The sequence below is a fragment of the Oryzias latipes genome, chromosome 22 (assembly GCF_053564925.1).
Source record: "Oryzias latipes strain Hd-rR chromosome 22, Olatipes_Hd-rR_3.1".
In the NCBI taxonomy this organism is placed as follows: domain Eukaryota; kingdom Metazoa; phylum Chordata; class Actinopteri; order Beloniformes; family Adrianichthyidae; genus Oryzias; species Oryzias latipes.
The window spans coordinates 19,037,444-19,060,700 of record NC_136258.1 but is presented as its reverse complement, the minus strand read 5'-3'; the positions used below and the strand labels follow the sequence as shown (position 1 = coordinate 19,060,700).

Genomic DNA, 23,257 nt, shown 5'->3' with positions numbered 1-23,257 from the left:
AGATGTTCACTCAGAGAGTTTGTTCATGTTTTTTGTCGGGGAGTTCTGGGCTGCGAGACAGTCAGGGTCAGCCTGGGTCTCGGGCTCATCATAGTGGCTCACCAGGAGATGCTGTGGAGCTGAAAGAATGTGTGACCGATGCCCAGTTTGAGATTTACATGTTAAGCTAGTTCAATTGTTAATAAATGGCAGCTAGCTGCTGTCCTGGCTGAATTTTGAGTCCCCAAAATGTAAAGAAAATTGCTACACTACAATAACTAATTTGTGAGAAATTCCTTGTTTTAAGGGAAATCGTCTCATATTCTGTCTTGCAAGAAAAATAATCTTTTTAGGGCAGTTTTTTTTAATAAAAATAATATTAAAATAAGAATTTTCAGCAAAATAAATTTTGCCATTGGCAGATTTTATTTTATTTTTTGCTTCTTTAAAGAAAATGAATGTTTGAATTATTTCAAGGGGACAGTTTTTGCAGAGTACTGTACTTCAGTCTCCTGATCCCTTTGAGGGACATTCGATTTAAATTGATGCAAAGGGAAAAGATAGAACGTTTTTCTCTTCCTTTAACTTTTTTCCCTAACAGGATTTTGGTAGGCTTTTGCGCCAAATATAAAAAATTGAACAAAGTGCACACTTTCAGATAACTTTGGGACAAAAACACAAAGATTGTGTGGACATTTCCTTTGGCAGCTCTGTTTTTACTGAGAGACAATAAGTCCTAAATAGGCTGATATGAACACTGAACAGCTCCAGCAGCACAATAATTAATTTTTCTCACTAAAGAACATCTATTTTGAGCATTTTAAAAGATTTTCTGGTAAACAAGAATCTTGTTTTTTTTTTTTTTTTACTTTTTTTGCAGTTTGATAAAATTTTCACAAAAATTTGTTTGGATTTTAACTTTTGCTTAATGGTTTTCTCTTTTTTGTGCCATAATTTGACCATGCATTGCTTTCCAAAATGATCATGAAATATTGCAGTAATACTTGTTTTTTCCAGTTAGGTGTCTCTATTATCGTATTTTATAAACTTTAAGCAAATTTTCAGCTTTTTTCACACACAAAAAAAAATAATTAAAAAGCGCACATGGCTGTCTTCATTTGTCCACCTTAAAACAAACTGCTTGTGACTGCTGTCAGGGTGATAGGTTTGGGTACCGTGGGAAATGTCTCGACTTTTATTGCTTGAAATTATTTCACATCAATAAAAGTAGAGCAGAGATTGAGAAAATTGTGTTGTTTGGCCCCCAACAAAAAGTGTTGAACCAAGAGTTAACACTTTAGTAAATATTGTTGCCTTTTTTAATCACCTTCTTCTGTTACTCACTGGGTGTGTTTTTTTTTTCTTCATACGATGCGTCATCAAACATTGGCACATGTCAGCTGTTGCTTTCATATCTGGCTGAAAATGGAATGTGCTGTAGTAAAGACAAAGGCCTTACCTTTGGAAGCTGAGCCAAATGTACTCTGAGAGATTCCCACGCACACCACCAGGAGCTGTATCTTTAACACCAAAAAATTCCACCTTAAAACAGCTGCTGTATATTTTGGCCGTTTAGTAAATATTCATGTTCCCTGAGATTATGCAAACATGTAATAACGGTAATAAATAAAAACAATTTATATAGCTATCTTAAATATAATGTTTTTGTTTTATACTAGCGTTTTTTTCCCTTACTTCTTTATAGTTTTGTTACATTCACTTCTTTTCGAAAGTTTACACATTTTCACACAAAACAGTCCTTCTACGACAATACAGTAGTTTACGAGTGACATTGAAGGCATCGAAAATCCGTGAGTGGTGATTGGTTCTTCGTTCCCAGCAGCTGCTACCCATTGGTTGATTCGGCTTCATTGAAGACCCCCCTCTACCTTTGTCAATTTCTTGCGCTCTCGTTGAAACGCCCGCTTGTTGTTTCCCGGCGCTCGGAGGGAGGGGAGGTGTTCAGCTAGCCTTGGAGCAGTCGCAGGTTTTTTTTTTAGGGGGGGAGGATTTTTTTGGGACACCGCGAAGGATATAAGGTTATTAAGTGAGCTCCGAGTGGGATTATGAGATTCTGAACCGAGCGGGACGACGAGGGAGAAGCAGACCCATTGGATAGTGAGTTTTTTAAAAACCTATCCATCTCAGCCCAACGGCAGCGGCAGCCCAACAACTCCTCTGTTGGAAACAAACCCGGGAAGGACATAAACACACCCAGACATGCTTTCCTACCTGCCCGGAGCCTTAAAGACACCCCAACTAACACGGCTTCTTCTCTGATATTGAACACCGAACAGACAAGAGGAGGGTGGGGGGGAAAGTGCTTCTTCTTCTACTGTTAATGAGCGAAGGGATTAAATATGCCGGACCAAATCACAGTTTCAGAGTTTGTGGCAGAGACAAACGAAGATTATAAATCGCCAACTGCCTCCAATTTCACCACCAGGATGTCCCACTGTAGGAATACAGTGTCTGCTCTGGAGGAGGTGAGTGTAGAGGAGTTCAAAACCCACCTATAATACGTCAAAGATGTCCTTGCTGATGTCATTCATGAGATCCTGCCATAATGGCCCAGATCATGCATGACCCCCCCCCCCCCCTTTAGTTTTTTATCAGAAAAAAAAAGCTCTTAAAAATAGGTCAAGTCATCTAAAAAGTTTGACTTTGTGAGCACTTTGAGATCTTTAACTTGCAGGTCACCAGGAGGAAGGACACCTCCTCTTTGTTTCCTCCTCTGCCTCCCTCCCTCCCTTGTTATAGTTTCCTTACTTTGTGTTTTGTGTGGCAGAGCCTCACCCTGCCCACCAGTATAAATAGAATTTCCCACACCAGTGTTTTGGTGTGGCGAGGAGGTGTTGTTGGTAGGCATTTGTTCTGATTATTTTGAGTTCAGTTTAGCTTTATTTGACCTTTTTTTTTGTGGTTCTGGTGGAGTAAATCACCTGCTCACACTGACAGGTGCATCACACCAGCACCTAATCACTTATTTGTTCAAGGAATATGGGTTTGTTTAGGAGGAAAAAACAAATATATTTGGTAATCTACCTTTGTAAACAGTTTTGCCAGTTCTTTTCAATTGGACCATACGAGTGCTACGATATAGCAGGTCAGCTTCAGAGTTTAAATGGTTGGGTTGAGAACAGTGATGGTATAAACCTATGGAAGCATCATGCACAAGGTTCTTGAACGCACATTTAGCCTACGGTTTTCACACTGGACAAACCAGGAGGGGCTTCTTTTTCATTTTCTGCTGTTTACTAGCGCTTGTCCGCTACCTAGCGTCTGAAGAGGCTTGGTGTGAAATGTCGAAGTGGTGCAAATCTCGTGAATCTTGCTACAGGCTTTTTCTTTCACGGCTCTATTCCAATAAATGAAAGACTTGGTGTGGTATAATTCCGTCTGAGCACAAACTGTAATTATTAATTTCTCCTCCATTATCAATTTTCAAACAGTTTTGTGAATGAAAAGTGCACCCATGAGTCTCTACCAAATAGGAGTCTGTGATTGGTCAAAGTTTGACCTGATTTAACTTTCAACACGAGTTTAATGGCAACATGTTTTGTAGATCCCCCAAACAGTCTAAAAATATACATGGCTACCAAGATTTTTTCAATGCGCAAGCCCAAAATGTCACGCTCGCTTGGTCCATTTCTCTTATACGGTCAATAGTCGAGAATCACGAAATTCGCGTTTGTTAAAGTCTGCCGGGTTGTTTCTAAGACAATATTGATCTCCTAATGTTCAGAACACAACGTTTCATTGTCGGACCGGCTAAAGCTTGCAAACTTTGTTCTGTTGGAGCAATTTGATGATGTGGTGAATGAATGGAGACCACTTCCGCTTATTGTCTGCATGCCTGCTTTGGAATTTCAGACACGGCATGTACTCTTTTACTGTTTAGAATAATAATACGTTTCCATGCTGCTTATTTGTGTATTTCAGAGATTTGCTGACTTATGTACTTGCTTTTGGTCATTTTGGGGATAGTTGCGATACAAGAGCTCACCTCTTAGTTTTTGCCCTTCAGCAGGGGACAGCCAGAGGAGCTGTATTGCTGGGTGGAATTCTGTGAAAGGACACCACAAATTATTTACATTTTTTTTTTAAGGCCACTGCCGGCTTTTCCTACCACAAAATGTGACTGTTGGGTTTATATCATGTAAAACGGTCCCCAGAAAGCAGCATGGCATGTTCGGTCACATGTGATCCGCGCTGGAGCATGTTTGTTAGTCGTTTTCGTGGGGGTTTGTAGTTTCATTCATCAGCAAAAGGGGTGTGATTAATTGTGGGCAAATCTGTTGCTCCAGATGGTTTGTGGGGATAAATCGGCCCCTTAATCCCATTACAGAACAGGAACTCTATAAAACCAATGTTTGGGATTTTAGGGGGGGGGGGGGTCAAACTTTTTTTGAAAATGATTTATACGTGCCTTTTATGGACTGCAACACATTTTACGACCAGGGAAACGTATAAAATATGGTTTTTAGTCCAAATACCATAAACCTGACAAAATGGGTCTATTATATCCGGTTCTGCTTAAGTCGCCCTAGAAGCTGCTGCAGCCTTTTTCTAAACTTAATTGCATGTCATTTTAACTCAATTAGAATTGCAGTTTTAAACTATCTGCTATCAAAAGACCAATTTGGGCTGCACGTGTGTGCATGTGCTGGTTTTCATTTGCAAAGTAGCTGCGCAGAAAACCTGTTTATCCAGTAAGAGGACATTGGGCAGTGTGTCATGGCTCCCCTTCCCTCACAAAAACACTTGTGCTGAATTCTCTGAGTACTTCCAGAGAACAAGTTTTATTTTGGTTTGCTGTTTAAAATGTCTTGACTTTTCTTGTAGACAGCCTCTTTTTAGTTGTAAGGGCAGTTGTGACTAGGGCTTTACTAACGACTAGAGTATGGCGTAAGGGCACCGGACGACAGCGTCACTTGTACATCTTAAGTCCGTGCAACTTCCATCAGCCTTACGAATACTTCACATTACATTTACAAGACCTGAGCTCCCCTCAAGATTCACCTTCAACTGGCTGTTCAATAGTCTGCACCAAAGTTCATTTCCTTAGATAGTCTAGTTTGGCAATTTTAGAAGCTCATCTGAACACTGGTGCGGACAAAAAATAGTGAACTCTGGGTTGTCTGAAAGTGTCAAACCAAACTAAGCCAGACCAAGCCATGGAGACTTTAGGCAATTTCCCTCATTTGAACCAAGAATGCTAGACCATTCCACTGTGAAGAAAGGCCTGAATCAGAGCTGCCACTTAACTGTTTGTGCTTCCACAGTAATTCAGAAACGGCTTATAACATTCAATTACTTGTTAACCCAACCTTCACAAGTTCCTCTTAGAAGAAGGCGTGAACCCAAGCGCTTAGCCCTGCGCTGATCTTCATGAAGCTGCCCCTAAGTCTCTTAAACCAGAAACCTTTCTGGCACAAGCTGTGATGCTCCTTCTTTGCATTTGTAACTACTTTTTATTTATTTATTTTTTGGTTGCTAAATTTACCAGTCACATTTTCTTCTAAAGTGGAATAAAGACAGTCTGAAGATAAACACCTAAGAGCAGGTGTCGCTGCCATATATATACCTGCAACTGTGTTATTGTTTTTTTAAGGTATTTAAAGCATTATAATGTACTTACTTCTGTGGCAGGATGGATTATCCAAAGCAATCTCTACATGAGTGCAGATGATCTGTGGTGGATGTGAGGAAATGGAGCCTTAAACTTTGAGAAAGCAAAGCAGGCAGCACCACTTGATTACATTTCTTTCTCTCCCAACATAAACTGTTATTTAGCAACCTCCCTTTTTGTAAATTAAAATGTGATTGGAAGATGTTTTCCAGAACTCAGGAATAATTTATTTGTAAATAAATACAATGGTCTTAACGGATAAAACATAAAAATTTTGAGATGTAGAATGAAAGAAATTTACTGAGTTGAATCTCAGAAAATGTCTTTGTGCCAGTATTAATTAAAAAATATAAAATAATGACAACTATTTATAGCTAAGGTACAGTTTCATACTCTCACTGCATGTCTGCGGGACTAGCTAAATAATTCTTCTGTCTGGTTATTAATCATTAGGCTCTGTCACTTAGGAATCCCAACTATGCGTTATGAAAATGCACATTGGGTGTTTTTTTAAGGAGACCATCTGTGACAAACGTGTATTCTTTGCATGTAACATTTTGATTAAGATTAAGTTATTGGTCTTGGTCTTGTGGATTGATTCTAGCTTTTCTAACTCTTGGATAAGTCAATGGGGTCTGTGAAATAAAGGTCTAGGCGGTGTACTAATCTTTGGGCTCTTATCACTTATCGCATGTTGACAGCTGTTTTAGGTTGCTACTCTAATTACAATTGGCTGTTGTTTCAAGATGATATCTTGTCGTTTTCATACAACCATACGTTTACTCTGCTCAGTCTGTGCAGACTAGTTATGAAGACCTCCGTTGATGTCACATTTTAAGTGCAACAATTTATGAGCCTTAACCACTGATTCACGCCTGACGGTCTGCTAACTTGTGTTGACTCTGTTGTCGTTTCTACCAAAGAAAGGGCTGGCTCTTCTTCTGCCTTGAGTCCTCCACCCCCCTACTTCAGCAGTACCGGTGGCAGAAGCTTGTGACCTGGTCAGGGACGACAGCTGTCCATTGTTAGAACAGGTGGTCTGTAGGAAAGTTGTAACTGGCATTCAGACATCAGGATTATCAATGCAGAGACAATCCACTGATAATAGCCTTAAAGGCACACAGAGGGATACATGAGCTTTCATGGTCTTGGTGTGCTGTCTGCCCTAAGTGAACCTCCTTAACCTCCTTTCCACACTGGTCAGTCCTTCAGCATGCCACCTAAGAAGCTTAATGCTCCCTATAATTAAAATGGGATTTCTGGCAGGATTTTGGACACTGGATCTGCATCCACTGTCCCTGTGTTAAGCCTTGCTCTTCTGTGGTGGAACAACCAGAGATTATTTACTCTTTTGGGCCAGTCACACAAAGACTCTATAGCCCCCCAACTCCTGGGGCATCTTGTTATCATCCAGTGGCAGGCTCTGTCCAAACCACATTATTATAAATCAGATCTCCCCTAAGATCTATGAGGGGTAAAAGGTCAAAGTTAAGACCAGATTAATTCCAAGGCACATCTCTTTGGCTTTACTACTTAAAACTGAGCTCCCCTGTACATTTTTAAACACTGTGAAATCAATGATGTCTTTTGTACTGGCCTTTCTGTAGCCAGCTGTATTTATCCCATAATCAGGTTACCATGTTGGTTTAAATCACTTACTTTGTACAGTTTTTTTTGGATAGATGTTTCAATTACAAAATGACATATAAAATATATAACTGATGCTTGTTACATGTACAGATGTTGAACCATCAGCTTGCCTTTCACCTGAGCTTTTACAGGTGTGTATTCTCCAAAACCACATAAACAAACTTCAGCTCGGGATATTGTTTCATAATTTTACCCTCTGTTTTGGGTTACAAAATGCTCTGTGTTCTTATGAGGCATGTCCATTCTTGTTAAGTCCCACTCCGATCATCTTCTAATCTATTTTAAAAGCGTTCCCAGTAGTGTTAAAATTATGATTATTCTGTTTTTTTCCAAAAAACCTGTTTCCACTTTAAACTTTAAACCTGTTCTAGGACAGTCTCTGCAAGGTGGCAGTAGTTCATTAAAGTTGAGGGTGGAACTGTTGGCATGGAATAAGCCCCCCCCCCTCAATTTTACATCATATGTTTGTTAACATGCTCTCCTGCTAGTTTACAGCACCTAACAACTCTAGCATTACTTTACCGTTGCAACAATTATGGCGAGCAATATCCGAGCTATCCAGCCGTAGAGTTTTGAGCCAGATACCAGCTCAGACAAGGAAAACAAAGACATACATGGATCTATTTATGTGCAAGTGGATACATCAGAATGGAGCGGAGCAGGGATGTTGTGGCCTGCCGATTATAGCACCTACGTCATTATTTCAAGCTTTTTGCAACTGCATTATTTTTGTCTGCTCCTGATTCACATTGATTTGAATAATGAAATCCTCAGAGACGCATTTAAAGCGTATTTTTCTTTATAAATGTCCTCCATGAGAAAAATGCCACAAGAACATATTAAAAACACCAAAAACACTATTTTCATTGCAGAGGGTCTTTTAAACATGGACCATTAGGATGAGCAGACTGTTCTATAAAGACCAAAGGTTAGACGCTGAGGCTACAGAGGAAGGAAGATGAGAACCTAAAACTCATCTCATCCATAAAAAAACCATTTTGACACAGATTGTCCAAGACAGCTGCTGTTAAAAGCTATTGTTGACTGCCCTTCGTAGTTCTGCATTAATGAACTCTGCCATTGACTAGTAGTCAAGTGCGGGTGTGAAGGGAACGCCGAGTCCTCACAGCTGTGTTGTCCGGCTGCCACTTTCACTCCGAGATGTGACCCAAACCTTCTTAGTCATGAGGAACTCTTCTTAGCATCTCATGGTTGTAAAAGTTGTATTTCTATTGACTTAAGGCTTTACTCTTAATCTTTTTGTTTTCATGCATTTTTTGGGGGGAAAGGATTATGAGTTTTGGTTTTCAAATTTTGAAATTAAAAAACATTGCGGATCTAAAGTTGACCTGTTCTCTCTTAAATTAAGAACTGTTCCACTCAAATTTTTTTGTTTTGTGTTTGTGTGTTTAAATGTCAATAGAATAGTTTTGTACCATTTGTCTTTCTTTAACCCTTAAACACAGGAGCTTTAGCTTTAGAGTTGACACTCTTTGGCCAACTGTAACTCTGTAACAACTGTAACTCTTCAACCGATACAATGAATGTATTTCCAGCGGATTATAAAGCAGAGAAAACCAGTTTTGCGCTGAAATGCAATCCTTTGCAGTAGTGAAGTGCTTACACAATCGACACAAATCGCAGAAAATAGCAACTTTGCGTGGTTGGAGGAGTTTTGCATAAAGTGTTGCATATGGGTTCAAAGCCGATATCCAAAACGGCCTTTCTCCAGGTGAGAATGCGTTGGAATTAAGTTACTTCATAAACGGTCGAACGACTGTAAAGATTCCTCACTGTGCTTGTAGGAAGTTTCATAGACTTGTATTAAAGTTATCCGGTCGCACATAATATGGTATTACCTGGGTTTTTTTTTTGGCCAAGGTACTGTCTTTGATAGTTATTATTATATTCTGCTGAACTGTTGAGTCATTGTTGAGCAGTTTCTCCAGGAACCACGAGGCATAAAACTGAAGACAGTAAAACTCAAAGGTGCTGTTTGTGCCTTCATTTCCTCCAAGCGCAGCACATTTGGTCTTCATTTCCTCCCTTCCAATAAAAGCCTAATTTTTTTCACTAGCCGACTGCTAGTTTACAAACTTTATGAAGTACTCCCTTCAAAGTTGAGTCGATGCTTTTACCACTGCGGGCTTTATTTTTATTTCAGAAGAAGTATTGGTGGACTGAAGGAGGGTAATAAAGCCACCAATACTTGTTGTTTTTTTTTTACCATTTGTGAAAACCAAATGGAAACAGAGGCCTGGGTCTTCTCACCTTGTAAAACGTAAACCCTAAAAACCTCTCATTATATTGTTTTCTGTAACACTTGGAAGTGTCTGAGTGGATGCTCTCACCTCTGTGTAATTTCTGACAGACGGTAACCAAAGCTTTGGTCCAACTGGGCTCTTTGTTGTGCTCCCTGAAAAGCTGTAAAGCAGCAGATGTGAGGTTGCAATGATGCTTCAACATTTTCAAGCTAAGGTCATATTTCTCACTAAAAGCTGGAAATTCCTACTACTAACAAGACAATCTGAGTTTAAGGAAGGGAACATTTAGAGCTTTTAAAGTGTTAAACTTTATATTGTCTGCCAAATACAAGGCATTTATTTAACCCCAACTGATCCCGCCTTCCTTTAGTCATTTGGACTGACCAAATAGTAACAGCTAAGCACCACTTCTCTGTGCTTACCTTCTCACAGAATCTGCTGAGTGACCACAGTAATGTTGGTGGGAGTGCTGCAGGACACACACATCCATCAGTTCAGCTCTGTGACATCACTTTTTCTGGCTCAGCAACCCCTCTACTTCAGTACTTGGCAATAAACGCACCAGTCCCACCTTAAATGACCATGTGGAAAAACAAAAGAGATGTGTCGTTGGTTGTTTATTTACCCTGTAAGGCATCAGATTTTCAAAATCGCAGGTCAGCAAATCTTGCTTTAACTTCCCAAAAATGTATTGTTGGGTTTATTACTCCAAGATAGTCAATTTGTTTTGTTTAATTTAAAAATAAGATTATAGCATTAATAATCATTTGTCATCAAAATTAACCAATGTTTATTCAAATCAATTTACTGTTTTCCTGAGTTTGAGCAAATTTCTAAATTTCAGGAATTAAAATATGTTATACTTATTGTTATAAAAAAACAACAACAAATATTATTGCTTTAAGGCTTTACTATTTATGTGTAAATGCTCAACTCTACTGGTGTAGAGGCGTGGCGGCCCTGATGCAATGCAGGCACAACAGAGAGGCCTTATCAGCAAGGTCCATAACAGGTGAAACAAAACCAGATTCAGATCTAATCGTTTATTCAATTCAATTTTATTTGTATAGCCCAAAATAAAAACAACAGTCGTCTCGATGGGTTATCTTACTGTGGTTTGGTTTTCTTTAGAAAAACATTATTGTTTATACTCTCTTGTTTATAAAATCTTACTCAAAACTGTTTTACATATCTTTTCTACAAGTATGGTATCCACTATAAAAAAAAACTTTTTTATTTGACAAACAATATATCTGAAAAAAAAATCCACGAGTTTGTTTTTTAATTTTTTTTTCCTTTCCAGAAAAAAGGTTGTTTGGTCTGGACCAGACTTGATGTCCTTGGACAATCCCCTTAACTTGAGCAAGTGTGTGGCATGAGGCCTGTTCTTTGCCAAGAGTGGGCTTTAGTTTGGTTGCAAATGAACTCTGGTGTGGTTCATTACAGCGTGAATGTGGACCGACTAGTCAGCAAGCCAAGAATGAATTGATATTATTATTAGTAAATTGGTATATAGTAAATGACGTGTACTCACATAGTGCTTTCCCATCTGATGGCACCAGCCTCAACCACCAGGAGGTTTGTGGGATTCAGTGTCTTGCTCAAGGACACTTTAATCAATGGGCAATCAAGGTGGGAACAGAACTTGTGATGCTTCAATCAATGGTCAAGCGCTTTGCCTCTGCCCCACGGCCGCTGTTGTTTATTTAAAGTGGAAATACAGCTTACTGCCAAATCCAAAGTAGCACAAATACAAAGTTATTCTCTTGGGTCTATGTGGAGTAGTGAGGAGGAGCAAGTGTTAATCGATAAACGGTCAGATGAGTACAGTATTTCTCCTCCCTTAGCTTGTTTTCCTTCCGTTCTTGTGTGTGAGCCAAATCAAATGTGGGTGTAGATGTTTTTGTGAATCTCAAATTAACCAAACTAGAATCTTGTTTGAAATATAATAACCAATCACTTGTCACTTGGACCGTCAAGTACTTTTGAGACAAAACTTTTAATTCAATTTAAGAAAAGAAATTCTCTTCAGTTTATTAAAATTGTATTTATTTATTTAAAATGGATTTCTTGTCATGGATTTGAAGTGTTTTGGTTTATTTAAAGCTCTCACAGCACACAATGCACCAACATGGGGTATCCACCAGTTTGTGCTTCCTCACTGCAGTTATTCAAGTTTTTAAATGTCATGTAACGCACTTAAATGTTAACTTATTCAGAAAAGCTATGAAAGCAACCAACAATTATCCTAATGAGCATTTTAAGAAGTATGCTTTTTGGTTTGGATGTTACTGAAAAAAGCTCCTCATCTCTTCCTTCTGGTACTCTAAGGTTTCTGGTCATTTCAGGGTGAAGTTTTCCATCCTTCCCGCTACCACGCTGCTTTCTGAAAGATCAGGGGAACCCTGAACACACTTCTGTCCTAATATTGACTTTGCACACTCGGCACAGGCTAAAATATGAATCGAAACGCATGAAAATGTGTTTTCTAGTTTATTTCGGTGTAGTCAAAGCATTACTTGTTCCGTAGAGACTACGACCAAGCTAGGAACTCAGAAAAAGTATGTAACATAAAAATGAATGTTTTCTTTATTTGAGCTGTTCATTATGCCGAGTTTCTTCTTCTTTGTAATAGTAATAAAGCTGTATAAACATGCCACAAAATGATTTTATTTATTTTTTGCTTTGCAAGAATTTCTGTAAGAATAATTTTTTGCTATTTTTATTCCTAAACTAAAGATTCAGTCTGTGAAAATCCTGAAGGTGGTCACCACAAATTAGGCTAATTTTAGGACCTAAGCATAATTGTATAAATCTGTCAATTATAGATGTTTGGTCAGATATTTATCACAAGTTAAAGTTGTTGCAGTTCACTTAAGATTTACTTTTTTTCACCACCATCTTCCAAATTATGTTTGTTGAATTCAACTAGACATTGATCTCAATCTATTTAACTTGGAATGCAACGTTCACATCAAACGTGATTTGCGCGTCAGAGGTATCTAGTTTCAATATGGCAAGTGCATTTGGAGTTTCAGGCACTCCTAGCACCTTACACTCCATGCCCATATTTGTATTGAGACAAGAATATTTTATTTTTATTTTTAACTTCTTTGGACTTATGCACCACAGTAAATTGTCAAAGTGGACCACAGAGAGACAAAAGTACCGGGTCTGTCATCCACATGCTGCCCCAGCAGTAGATGGTCAACGTACTAAAAGAGTCTCTGAATGATCTTGTGAAGCCAAACATGGCGACATGGTTGCAGACGCCTTTCTGCAGCACTTTCAAAGAAATAAACCTGAGCTTTTCCCTCAACATCATCCACTGCTGTCACAATGTAGCAACAAGGTTGTTTGAAACTCTTGATGGTAGCTCCTCCTATCAGGTTTATGAATTGACCTTTAGAGAAGCGTCTTGCAACGAATTTAACGCGTGTCAAAAGAGAGGTGGCGGATGCATAGTTGATGTACAAATCGGGTTTGGTTAGAACGTAGAATGAAAGTCATCTGACGTGACTGTAGGGAAACTGTTCATACAAAACTGGACTGAAAAACGCCTACAATTTCAGAGACCATTTGTAATATTTTAAAGGGTCTAAATGTCTAAATGGTGTAATTACACCACTAAAAAAAGCTCGGGCCTCAGCAATTTAGGCAGCACACCTAAAGAAAATTCAAAAATGAATCAAAAGTGGGTCAACTATCTTTGGATTGATGCTTTTTTTTGCTTACCTTTGGTTTGTGGTTGACGGATTCTTCCCAGAACATCAGAGAGCACTCACAGGGTGAGGCTTTGTTCAGATTTTAAAGAGAAGACACTGATGGCAACAGTAGCTTTGTAGTTGGAGAGAGCTGCTTAGATTGGGGTTTCTTTTTTTTTTTTTTTAGAACTGGTGGAGGGTGTCTGTGGATGGGACCTATGAGGGATGGCGGCAAGCATCTTGTAGAGCAGACATGCTGTCAGCGGCAGCTACTGTGCTGGCCAGAACAATGGGGCGGGATCTTTGTGTTGTGTGTCAGTCACTGCAGCATGCAATCATCTAGGAATGTCTTTTCTTCTCTAGACGGAGAAGGGAGGAGGAAACCGCTAAAATGTAACCGACTTGCCAGCTGGACGTGCTATTGTTTTCCATCTTAATGAGCTTTGTAAGGTTTAACCACCTTAATCCTTTTTTATTTTAGTTTGGTTCAGTCACAGTCCAGTTGCATCAGGAATGACTTTCAGCATTAATAAACACCTCCATGGGAAGGACTTGACCACATGACCCTGATGATAAGTCCATGCACAACTCAACAAAACTTGTTTATTCATAACAACCTAAAGCCTGTTTAAAAGGGTTTTGTGGATAACATTCGTTGACTGGGGCAGATGTGGTGAAAGGTAGAGCAGTCAATCACTGATCAGAGGTTGTAGTGTCCTTTGGCAATATACTGAACCCCACACTGCACCCGATGGTTGAGGTTGGCGCCATGTAAAGCAGCAGAGCCGCCATCATTGTGTGAATTTGTGTGTGCACATTCACACAATGATTCATTCATTTGGGACTGTAAAGTGCTTTGGATCTTGAATAAAGGTAGAAAAGCGCTTTTTAAGTATACGCTAGGGCTGCACGATATGAGGAAAACTCTCGATATGCGATATTGGTGATTAATATTGCGATAACGATATAATTTGCGGTATATAAACAAATAGCCAAACAACCAAAAACATCATTTACATTTCACTGCAACAGTTTAAAAATTATACTCCAAATGACCCTTGTCGACGTAGGAGGCAAACATCAAACATAAAAGGGCTCCATCTGATTGATCAACAACGTAAACGGGTCCTTACGATTGGTTAAATGCATAAAGGGAATAATTTTATTTGTTCACTATTTCAGGCTGCCATGAGTTTGTTTTTGCACATTTGAGGTAACCATTTATTGCGATTTTCGCCGTCTTTTGCGGTATGCATATTGCACAGCTTGATGTCGCGATAACGATAAATTTGCAGTATATTGTGCAGGCCTAGTTTAGGCCATGTACCATTTAGAATTGCATTCACACTTGCAAGTTTGAACTGCAGCAGAACACATTTCCGTAAAAGGTGAAGAGCCTACCAAGAAGAGTCGCCCCCCCCCCCCCCCCCCCCCCCCCAGGCTAACACACACATCCACTTTCTCCACGGAGCTAGTGGTGATCAGCTAAACACTTCATGCTTATCCATCTTTGCAAATGTTCGGATGTTGTTTGTTTTTGTGGATGAAACGGACACGCTGCCAAAGCCGGCTCTAGGATGATGTCATAAAATGGGCGGTACCCACACTGGGCGGAAACCAATGCCTCAGAGATCGAGTCGCTTTTCTTCCGGGTAGGAATATAGCTATTTGTTATAGACATTGCAAAGATAATATCATATTTTTGAATTTTATATGGTATTTTTTAGGGCTGCACGATATGAAGAAAACTCGCGATATGCGATATTAGTGATTAATATTGCGATAACAATATAATTTGCGGTATATAAACAATTAGCAAAACAACCAAAAATATTATTCCCATTCCATTACAACAGCTTAAAAATTATACTACAATTGACCCTTGTTGACGTAGGAAGCGAACATACAACATAATAGGGCGCCATCCAATTAGGTAACAACTAACAACGTGAAGGGGCCCATCTGATTGGTCAAATGCAGAAAGGGATTCTTTCAATCCATTAAACACTTCAAGCTGCTATAAGATTGCTTGGCTACATCTAAGGTAACCATTTATTGCAAATTTGCTGTCTTTTGCGATATGCATATTGCACAGCTTGATATTGCGATAACGATAAATTTGCGGTATATTGTGCAGGGCTAGTATTTTTGAATACCATTTAGATGGATATAGTTTACTGTAAAAGCTTAAGAATAGCATGGTACGGTACATACATTCAAGTTTGCTTGCTTAAAGAATGCAATGGAATAAAAGAAACTAAGTTATGTTGGAATATGGATTCTTGTAGGGGCATTTGGAGGGGTAGGGTTGTCGGAAATAGATAAAAAGTGCTAACCCTTGCGGAGGACGGATGCCGAGCCCTCCACTGTGGGGGTTTTCTGGTTCGCACTGTGCCGCGGAAGAGAAGCGCTTTTCTTCACGTGAATGTGCTATGAAAGTAGGGCTGCACGATATGAGGAAAACTTGCGATATGCGATATTAGAGATTAATATTGCGATAACGATATAACTTGCGGTATATGAAACAAAGAGCAAAACAACCAACATCATCAAACATCATTATTACCATTTCATTGCAACAGTTTAAATGACCCTCGTCGACAGAGGAGGCAAACATCTAACATAATAGGGCTCCATCTGATTGGTCAACAACGTGAAGGGCTCCATCCCATTGGTCAAATGCATAAAGGGATTTATATGATTCATTTAATGCCTCAAGTTGCCATAAGATTGTTTTGGCACATTTAAGGCAACCATTTATTGCAAATTTCACCGTCTTTTGCGATATGCATATTGCACAGCTTGAAATTGCGATAACGATAAATATGCGGTATATTGTGCAGGCCTATATGAAAGTAACAAAGTTTTGTTTTAGCGTGACCTTTTCAGAGTTCTAAAACCAATATTATGCATTTTCTGAGCTCTGGCAGCTACGCACGCGCTAACGTGCGTAGCGCTGACTGTGACTATTGATGATGTCATCGATTGGGACTAACGTCTGAATTCGAGGACACTCTTTTTACCCCCTTAACGCTACCGTTTAGAGCAGTGTTTTTCAACCTTTTTTGAGCCACGGCACACTTTAACCTTGACAAAAATCCCGCGGCACACCAGCATCCAAAAAAATATATAAATAAATAAAAAAGAAAAAGCTCAGTCTGTATTGATCTACAGCCGCTCTGCAATCTCACATGCATTTTTTTGATAATTGTTGCAGAAAACGCTGGAAGCTGCAGCTGTTTTTTCTAAAAGATGTATTAAAAATTAAGTCAAAAGATTCAAAAACTGTTTGATGTGTGTTCGTTGTTTTAAGACGTTGAGAGGAGAGACTCATTGTGCGCTAAGACAGTCACTTTACTGCATCATGGGAGATGTAGTGCCCGTAATCCGCCGACCGCAGACAGACCAGCGTCTTTGAGCTTCATGGTTTTGTTCTTGTTCCAGTATGATACCAGATTTTGTGGAAAGCTACACCGCTAAAGACGAGCTTTAGCTGGTATTTTTGTTAGAACAGAGAGACTTTTTTGCGCTAAATCGAAACAAGGAAGTGAATACTTTAACCACTTCTGATTGGTCAGACTGACATGTGATTAAGCCTTCAAGAATGATTGGTGGAGACAGTTAAAGGGGTTTGACTTGTCCTTACACAGTTATAGCTGCAGCTAAATCACGGTATCCCGTTATTCTTATCAAAATGTCTTTAATAGAATCATATAAAAACAAAGAAAAAATAATTTTATATTTTATATTCTTAACTCCTCAGTGTTTTATCAGGGCCTGTTTGGATGAACAAAGAGCTGATTTCCTGGAGATGGTAATTGCCTTTAGATCAGTTAATGAGGGCAATTTCTCACGGCACACTTGACCATCTCCCACGGCACACTAGTGTGCCGCGGCACACTGGTTGAAAAACACTGGTTTAGAGGACTAAATGCAGGGTTAGGGAGAAGCCGTAGGGTTAGGGGAAGTATTTGGATTCGGCCTAATTCATCCCAAATTGTTTAAGATTGTTATAACTCACTTTTGTCAAGACTTTTCAATTAAAGCAAAATTACTATACTTTATTATTAGAATTGAGTGTTTTAGGATTTTAGTTTGGTGCAGGTAGAAGTGTCTTCTTTCATTCTTGGAAGAGCTGGGCGTCATGAAGATCAATTTACCGAATAACTTTCACGCTTTTCTTTCTCCCCCTCCTTGAACACATTATCTGCGTGTGCTGGACTCTGCTAAAGGTCTATAACCCGACACATTATCCTTCAGCACTTCAGTAAATAGGAGTTCATGAGTTGAATGGATCTCCATGGTGACGACCTTCCTGACCCTGCAGTGCTGCGATGGGGTGTGTAGATTGGCCTCAGCAGATGGTGCCCGATTGTCATCACAATGACGACGATGACGTCACTTTTTGAAATGAGGATTAACTTGATTCAGTTTGGGTATCTCCTCCTGCTCAAGCTGGCAGAAATGGGAACCGGGGAAAATGCTGACGTTGCATCTGTGCTGCTTCAAGTGTTTTGTGAAGCAGCTCCAGGCCTGAATGTAGCTTGTATCAAGTTTTTATCCCTGATTTGCAGATAGAATTCAAGCCGGTGGGTTGGCCTCTTGGAGTGGCCTCTTTTAATGGGGTTGTTTGACGCTCAACCCGTAAGATCACATCAAAGTGGAAGTGCGTGAGTGAGTGATTGATGACTGGAAAGATGATTTAGAGAAGTGTGCTTGTTGTGTTCAGCTGGTTTATTGCCCTGCTTGGCTTTTGTCTCCCCAGACCACTCTGTTGAGATTAAAAGGGTTTGCTGGAGCGTGATATTATGTCTGTGTTTAAATTCTGTGTGAAATTGAGGCTCGCCTTATGCTAATGGAACCGTCTATCGAGCAGATGAATTAAAAGCCTCACTTGTCTGATTTTGCAGCTTGATTACGTACTCAATAGGAATGTCAGCCAGGGAGGGGGGGCTCGGATGTACTAGTCTGAATAAAGATATCTGGAATTCAGTTCCGCTGGAGGATAGGAGGAAGTTTGCTGATTATAAATTATGGGCACATCTTGTAAATATAAATTTACAAGATGTGGGGAACTTCAGTTTGGGATGAAAATGTAGCCACTAATTTGACATTGGCTGGCTCTGTCTAAATTCACTCACGACTACCCAACCGCTAAAATACTGGAATTGTATGCCAAAACTCATCACAATCAGTTTTATTTTGACTTTGTAGTTTGCAGGTTTGAAGGTTGATCTTGTCGTATGTTAACCTTTGGACCATCATGCTAAGTACACACTGGGCATGTTATGTGCGTTCGTGAATGGGCTAAACTCTGATTCTTAAATGCTAGCTTAACATAAATCGTACATACTAGCGCTTGTACTCACAGTTGGAAGAGGCTTTGTACGAAATGTTGAAATGTGTTTTAGCTTTTTTTCCCATGATAAAGCACAAACATTGAAGATATTTCAGAAGCGTTTCTTAACGCTATTTAAAAGCAAGGTTGCATGAATGTCATTTGTTGCCATTTATGTGGTAGTAACTGTCAAAAAGACCATAATACTGAAGCCGTTAAACATGGCAACACAGAGCTGCCATCTGACTCCACCATTACAGCATATGCAGCAAAAGCTTCAGTCACAAAACGAGCAGATTGTGTAAATCTTGACTCCATTTGGCTCGTTCCTCTCCTCGAAAACATTGGATTCAATGCCAGGCAGAAATTCTGAGCCAACCGGAGCTCTTTCTTTTGTGTCGAACTTAATCTAGTTCGAGTGATAAATGGATGAGGTTCTACAGCTGCTGTTAAGAAGAAACGCTGAATAAATGTGTCCTGACAATTTCATTAGGTTTCTCTAAAAAGTGTTAGTCATAAGTGATTTCTTTTTATGAATCTTGTAGACGTCAATCCACATGATAGTCTTTGACTGGATTTAGAACACTCTGACTAAACTCTTGATGTAAAGCATTTGGAAAACTTTGTTTTGGTGTTTTTTGTATCTGAATGAGAATTGTTTTCAGCTTTCCAATTTTTATGCAAATAGATTCACTTCATTCATTTTTTGAGCTATTTTGAAAGCGTATCCAGTGGTCTGTTAATTATGATTATCGTTTTTAGCTAAAATTAAAAAAAAAGCGTCATTTTCTAGCACGTAGTTTTTTTAGGGCAACAGTTATTTAAAAGAAGTCCACCTCTGTGATGTTGACGGTACTGTGAACACTTCCCTCCCCCGTTACTGAGAGCTCTCTGTTTACGTGCTTTCCTGCTAGCTTACAGCCCCTTAAAAAATCCCAACATGACGTTACCGGTGCGATATCTGGGCTCTCCAGCCGTACATTTTTAAGCCAGATGCCAGCTCAGATGAAAGTGGATGCATCGGAACGGAACACCAAAAGCACAATTTTCATTGGAGGGGGTCTTTTAAAGGTTTCTAATTATAAGGTATAGTTGCCCAAGGATCAAAAGATTTTCTGTTGTAATATAAACAATAAATAAAGAAATGTAAAGATTTTCTCTTTGAAATCCCCCTTAAAAAAGGGTATTATACTTGGATCAGAGCTCAAATGAGGTGAAGCGCCATATTAAACAAATCTGTGTTTTATGGTTGAACTGGGTCAACCCAAAACTAAACTGTCTTGTTTCCCATAACACTTTGCCTGATTTGGGCTTTGAATCTGCTTCTTTTTTGGAAGTTCCTGTTAAATATGCAGACGCTTGGCCATGTGAGGTCTAAGCTGTAGCTGGAGACCACGTCTGGGCCACACAGAGATAATTGGATAAGTACACAGTGAGCAGATGAATCATTTGACAGGAGCTGAAAGAACTAAAACAGAGTCATCAGGTGTCCCACTTTCCCACTTTGCCCACATATAAGTAGCACACTGTATTTTTGGCCTGGTTCGTGGTCATTTTTAATTGAAAAAAAAATCACTTGAAATGTTTTTTTTTAATCAGCAATACTGTCTGATTATGAAGAGATATTTTTGCCAGCACACTGCAAACGAAAAAAGTAGTAGATAAAAATATTAAATATTTGCTTTCAAAAACTTTTTTTGTTGTTGCTTTTAATAACTTTTTTGCTTTCAAAAAATATTTTTGCGTTTGTAACACAAATGTTTTAAAATACGTTGTCTCATCTCGCTTTCTTCCTGTCTTTGATTTTGCGTTCATAAGTTTCAGTTTAGTGTGACACATCTGCCAACAAAAAGCCTGCTGGTTGGTCTCGATTCTATCCAATCAAGTGTCTCTGTCTTGCATTGGCAGTGCCTGGAAGCAGACACGGACTTTGGATGGACTTTGTATCGGTTCTGTTCGATCGCAATTCTACAGCCTTCAACCATGCTGGCCCATTTCTCTCTGAGTAAAATCCAGAAGAAGCAGCAAAGCCACAAAAATAAAACCGGGTTTTGTATTTATGTATGTAAGTGTAGCAACCAGAGGGTTTTAAAATGTCCAGGAGTTGGAAGTTTTGAGATTGACGAATATTAACAATGGTTAACATTGAAGCAATAATGCTTGGTTTCAAAATTTACTAACAGTAAAAGTGTAAAATTAACTAATTAACTATCGTTATCGCGATATCAAGCTGTGCAATATGCATATCGCAAAAATTGCAGTAAAAGGTAATCTTAAATGTGCTAAAACAATCTTATGGCAGCTTGGAATATTTAACGAATCAAATAAATCCCTTTATGCATTTGACCAAATTGGGCCCTTCTATGTTAGGTGCTCGCCTGCTATGTAGACGAGGGTTATTTGGAGTATAATTGAAGTAATGTTGACTCTTATTTAAATTAAACAGTTGCAGTAAAATGGAGATGATATATTTAGTTTAGTTGTTTTGCTATTTTTTTATGTATCGCAAGTTATATCTGCATTGCAATATTGATTACTAATAGGGCTGCACGATATGAGGAAAACTCGCGATATTGGTGATTAATATTGCGATAACGACATAATTGGCGGTATATAAACAAATATCAAACCAACCAAAAACATCATTTCCATTTCAATGCAACAGTATAAAAATTATACTCCAAATGACCCTTGTCGACATAGGAGGCAAACATCAAACATAAAAGGGCTCATTTGATTGATCAACAGCGTAAACGGGTCCTTCTGATTGGTTAAATGCATAAAGGGATTTTTTTCATTTGTTCAATATTTCAAGCTGCCATGAGTTTGTTTTTAGCACATTTAGCCCTTGTGCTATCTTAGATGACCCCACCCTTACATTGACGTGTTCTCCCTACCATGACAAAGGTGGATAAAGGTGGAAAGATTTCATGTAATCCATGGACACCAGTGAAGATCACAAATCATTAAAGAAAAAAGGTTCAGAGCACTGTCTAGTGGGTCTAGATGACCCCATTCCCAATGTTAAAGTGCCTAGGATAGCACAAGGGTCAAGGTAAACATTTATTGCGATTTTCGCCGTCTTTTGCGGTATGCATATTGCACAGCTTGATGTCGGGATAACGATAAATTTGCGGTATATTGTGCAGGCCTAATTACTAATATCGCAAATTGTGTGTTTTGTTCATATCGTGCAGCCCTAGTACTGACAAACTTCAATAATGGTCTATCCATTATGCCATTTTTGGTTCATTTTATCTACTATTACTGTATTACAACAATGCAACGTTACCTGATCTTACAGTAGGAGTTGAAATGTTCACACAAAAACAATTTGATCAAGAGAGAACATTTTTTTGTAAAGAATAGACCAAAAGGAAAGTTTGAAGAGCAAATTTTTTTATTGTCTCAAAACATTTCTGAATATTTATCTGCATAAATTGACTTAATTCTTATAAAATTGTTCATTGTTGGGTTTCCTGCCTATAAGATGTCCTGCCTATAAGGTGACATTACAGTTTAATGCTCTTTGACTCTATACACGAAACTTCATGTTTTAAATGAGACCTTTTGATTCTGTTTATTTTGATGATTTCTCTATGTCTTCTGTGATGGAAACAACATATTTGCTTTCTTGTTTTTTGACTGATCATTACTGTGAGCAGCTCTGTAAGGCAGACATGTCACACTCTGAGGGCTTGTGGAAGCTTCCCTTAACATAATGAGTTACCAATTCTGAGCCACTGCTAGCAAGGGGGTGAAAGAGCACATTGTCAGTGTTTTGTCCTTTCTCAGAGCCCTCTGTTCTTGTCTGATTTAGCTTTTCCAGCCAGTGACTGTCTTTTGGGTGTTTTTATGCTGTGTCAGCGCTGACCTTGCTGCAAAACTAGAGAGCTCCTGACTTTAAAGTGAAAAACGATGATTTATTCCCCACATTTAGCTCTACTGCGTGTGAAGCTTTGTGTCCTGCTGAATGGGTGCCATTGTGTGGTTTGTTTTTTTTGTTTTGTTTTCACAGTCCAGGGGGTTCAATACATGTCAATCAGATGGGGGGGGGGGGGGGGGGGCAGATGTACTTAATGAAAAGACTGAAAACTAATTTCCTTCATACCAAAAGACCCCCAAAGCTCATCACCCGTACAGTGATGCCTTGTTTAATGTAAACTTTCAGGCTGGTTCATATTCTGGTTTCTTTGACGAGAAAGTCGCCTGATTGTACCTGAATGCACCACGAGAAGCCATCACTCATTTTAATTGACTTTTCAGAGCTTTTGTCCTACAAGCTGCTGTCCTGATAAATACACTCTAACAAACACACACACACACACACACACACACACACAGTTATTAATGAGGGAGCACTGGTCTATTTCTGGCTTTTGCATGAATAATGCATTTATTGGTGATGACATAGAGACCCACAAAAAACTGTCCTGGACTGACACAGCTGTGCTCTCAGGATTCAGTTCTGTTCTTTTAATCGGTATGAGACCGGGCTTTGCTTTAAAACATCCTGCTCCCTACCTCATAAAAAAAATGGAAGGATGTTCTCTCTTTGAACATTTTTATCATTCCTTATTATTTAACCCTTTTTATTACCTCATGAAGAAGAAAAATATTGCTTTACAGACTCGGATCATCTTTTGATTTATTGTAAAAGCGTTCCTAGTGGTCTTTAAATGATGATGCC

At 39.1% G+C, this 23,257-nt stretch overlaps 1 protein-coding gene across 2 annotated transcripts in view; it reads left to right on the top strand.

The window, feature by feature from the left end:
* The first annotated feature begins 1,849 nt into the window (after positions 1 to 1,849).
* Positions 1,850 to 23,257, top strand: part of asap2a (ArfGAP with SH3 domain, ankyrin repeat and PH domain 2a) — a 63,392-nt gene continuing 41,984 nt past the window's right edge. For both annotated transcript variants that reach the window (XM_078940333.1, XM_023951827.2), the window contains exon 1: positions 1,850 to 2,465. In XM_078940333.1, coding sequence (XP_078796459.1) covers positions 2,340 to 2,465 — 126 coding nt within the window. In that variant the 5' untranslated portion in view covers positions 1,850 to 2,339. The remainder of the gene's footprint in view (positions 2,466 to 23,257) is intronic.